The sequence below is a fragment of the Setaria italica genome, chromosome III, assembly GCF_000263155.2.
Source record: "Setaria italica strain Yugu1 chromosome III, Setaria_italica_v2.0, whole genome shotgun sequence".
NCBI lineage: Eukaryota > Viridiplantae > Streptophyta > Magnoliopsida > Poales > Poaceae > Setaria > Setaria italica.
In genome coordinates, this window is record NC_028452.1 from 33,902,552 (window position 1) to 33,904,966 (window position 2,415).

General features: G+C 58.6%; 1 protein-coding gene across 1 annotated transcript; it reads right to left on the reverse strand.

The window, feature by feature from the left end:
• Window positions 1-504: 504 nt before the first annotated feature.
• LOC105913998 (arabinogalactan protein 1-like) lies at window positions 505-2,020 on the reverse strand. Its single transcript, XM_012844539.1, has 2 exons — window positions 1,935-2,020; window positions 505-928 (listed from the first exon to the last, which is right to left on the reverse strand). Exons 1-2 carry the CDS (start codon window positions 2,018-2,020, stop codon window positions 505-507), a joined length of 510 nt encoding a protein of 169 aa, XP_012699993.1.
• Window positions 2,021-2,415: the final 395 nt, after the last annotated feature.

The following is a 2,415-nucleotide window of genomic DNA, read 5'->3' on the forward strand; positions in this document are numbered from 1 at the left end:
GTCTGTTTATAGCAAAAAGTGTTATTTTCGACTTCCGAAAATTCCATTTGCTGCATGGGATTAACTAGATTTAATAGTTGAGGATATTAGGATACATGTTACACCCGTGCCTCGGCTGTTACCCATCTGCAATGTTTTCAGTTTTCTTTTTATTTGTTTAAGAGGAGAAGACATTTTTATTTCTGTACGGAATCTACCACCACTGCCCGAAGCAGGGCGATGATGCAGAAGTTTTCAACCCAAGAACGATGGCCCTTTGGCTGGACCTAAATCCCCACGAGCACCCGTAGTTTGTAGGGGGCCGGAGGGGGGATGCGGGGGAGGGGGGGGGCACGGGGAAGGACGCGGCGGCGGAGAGCTCGGATCCCAGCTGCCGTGCTAGCCGACGACCTTGCTCCCTAGCGGCGGCGTTCACCCCCGGTGCGGCGGCGCTGCGGTGGGGCGGAATAGCCCGCCGCCGGCAAGGAAGAGTCCTCCCGTACTCCGATGATTATAGCCCTCTTTCTACTTGCCCGACGCAGGGAGGTGGTTGCCACGGACGGAGCACGAGGGACCGCCGGCGGCGGAGAGCGGCTGAGATTTGGGAGCGACGACGGCGGCGGAGTGCGGTCGAGGGGGCGGGAGTGGGGGAGATTTCGGAGCGACGGCGGCAGAGAGCGGGCGAGTGGAGGGAGCGACGGTGGCGGAGACCGAGCGAGAGCGTGGGAGCGGGCGAGCGGTGGGGAGCGGGCGAGATCTAGGAGCGCCGGCGCCGGAGAGCGGGCGACAGCATGGGAGCGGGCGAGCGGCGGGAGCGCCGCTGGTGGAGAGCGAGCGAGCGGCGGCAGCGACGGCAGCGGAGAGCGGGCGAGATCTAGGAGTGCCGGTGGCGGAGAGCAGGCGACAGCGCGGGAGCGGGCAGGCGACGGCGTTGGAGAGCGGGCCAGATCTGGGAGCAACGGTGGCGGAGAGTGGGCGAGAGCGCAGGCACGGGCGAGCGGCGGGAGCGACAGCGGCGGATCGGGGGCGAGAGCTAGCGACCAGGCGAGAGGAAGGTGAATGGATAAGGACGCCAGGCGATAGCACGACAAATGAGCCTCTTCGCGTCGGTGCCATCAGCCGCTCGATAGGCTTCAAGCAGCGCACCGAATGGCTAGGCTAAAAAGCCCAGCCGGAAAAAGCCCAGCCGAAGATTTTCAGCGCTACCGAATGGGCTGTCCGTTTTCTCTGATGCTAACGAACTTGCCGAGTCACCTATTGTGCGCCCTATGCCTTAACGCTAGCGTAGGTTATCAATTGGTGTGTGATGATTAATACTTCGAGCCTTTGATTAATAGTGATCAAAGTTGCCCATTCTCTGCTGCATGGTAAGACTGAACATTGGTTAGGGTGAATATTATTTGGATTTGTGAGTTCCATTTGATTATCTATAATATTCCTTCGAGTTCATTAGCTACTTATTTTTAGCTTTGCCCTAGTTTTTAATTACCGATGTGTTAAAAAAATTGTAGAAGTAAACTTTAAGGTAAAATGTATATGATTTTGTGGTGCTATTTTTCGATGCACTTAAGTGTTTATAAGTACATTTCATTTATATATTGTTGCTGATGCTGCAACCATAAAAAGAGCCCAAATTTTTAGTCTCGACCAGGGCCACCAAAACCTCAGGACCGAGCTAGGGTTACCTTGCATTGAGAAAGTGGTAAATTACAACCGTCTTCCTCCTTTGTTCTTCCATCTTCCATCAAACTCCCCGCCATTCCAGCGCCACTGCACACTCAACTTCCTACCGCGCGCCGTCGCGGCCTCCGCGCCGTCATGACCCCATCCCACGAGGCCGGATCCCATGCCCCGCCGTGGCCACTGTGCCGCTGCGAACGCATCCCACGCCCCACTGCGGCCTCCGCGCCGCGGTCTCCTCCCCACACGTGCCACCCCGCCTCCAGCCGCCAAACCTGATGGTCACCGCCGGTTGCGAACCCTCTTCCTCCAACGATGCGAGCTGCCGCGGGCACCTCTCCTCCTCCCCGCACAGCTCCATGGCTCCTGTAGACCCCGCGCGCTGTTGCGGCTTCCTTGGCCCCGTGGCCTCCCCTAACCCGCGCACCTTCACGGCGTTGACCTGTGGCCTTCCCGGACCCCACGCACCGTTGTGGCTTCCTTGGCCCCTGTGGACCTCACCTCTCGCCCCGTCTCGCCTCGCTGTGCACCTTCACCTGTCACTCGCCCAACTGCGCCCCCACCACAGCCCTGAGGAATTAGACGACGAGGCTCCCTACCACCGGTTCGTCAGTGTTAGATAGGTGGATCCCTGTGGCCATGCGCTACCTCACATCTTATGAAGTGTGTGCGGTGCGCGGGGAAAAAACGACCGAGGGTCATGGCAACGGCCCCTTCGAGCCTGCACCACGTGGAACAAACGACCGATTTTTGCGT

Excerpts from the sequence above, each read along its gene's own strand:
- LOC105913998 (XM_012844539.1), bottom strand. The coding sequence starts at position 2,020 with ATGGAGCTGTGCGGGGAGGAGGAGAGGTGCCCGCGGCAGCTCGCATCG. Across the intron at positions 929-1,934 it reads CAACCGGCGGTGACCATCAG|ATCTGGCCCGCTCTCCAACG; the intron begins GTTTGGCGGCTG and ends CGTTGCTCCCAG.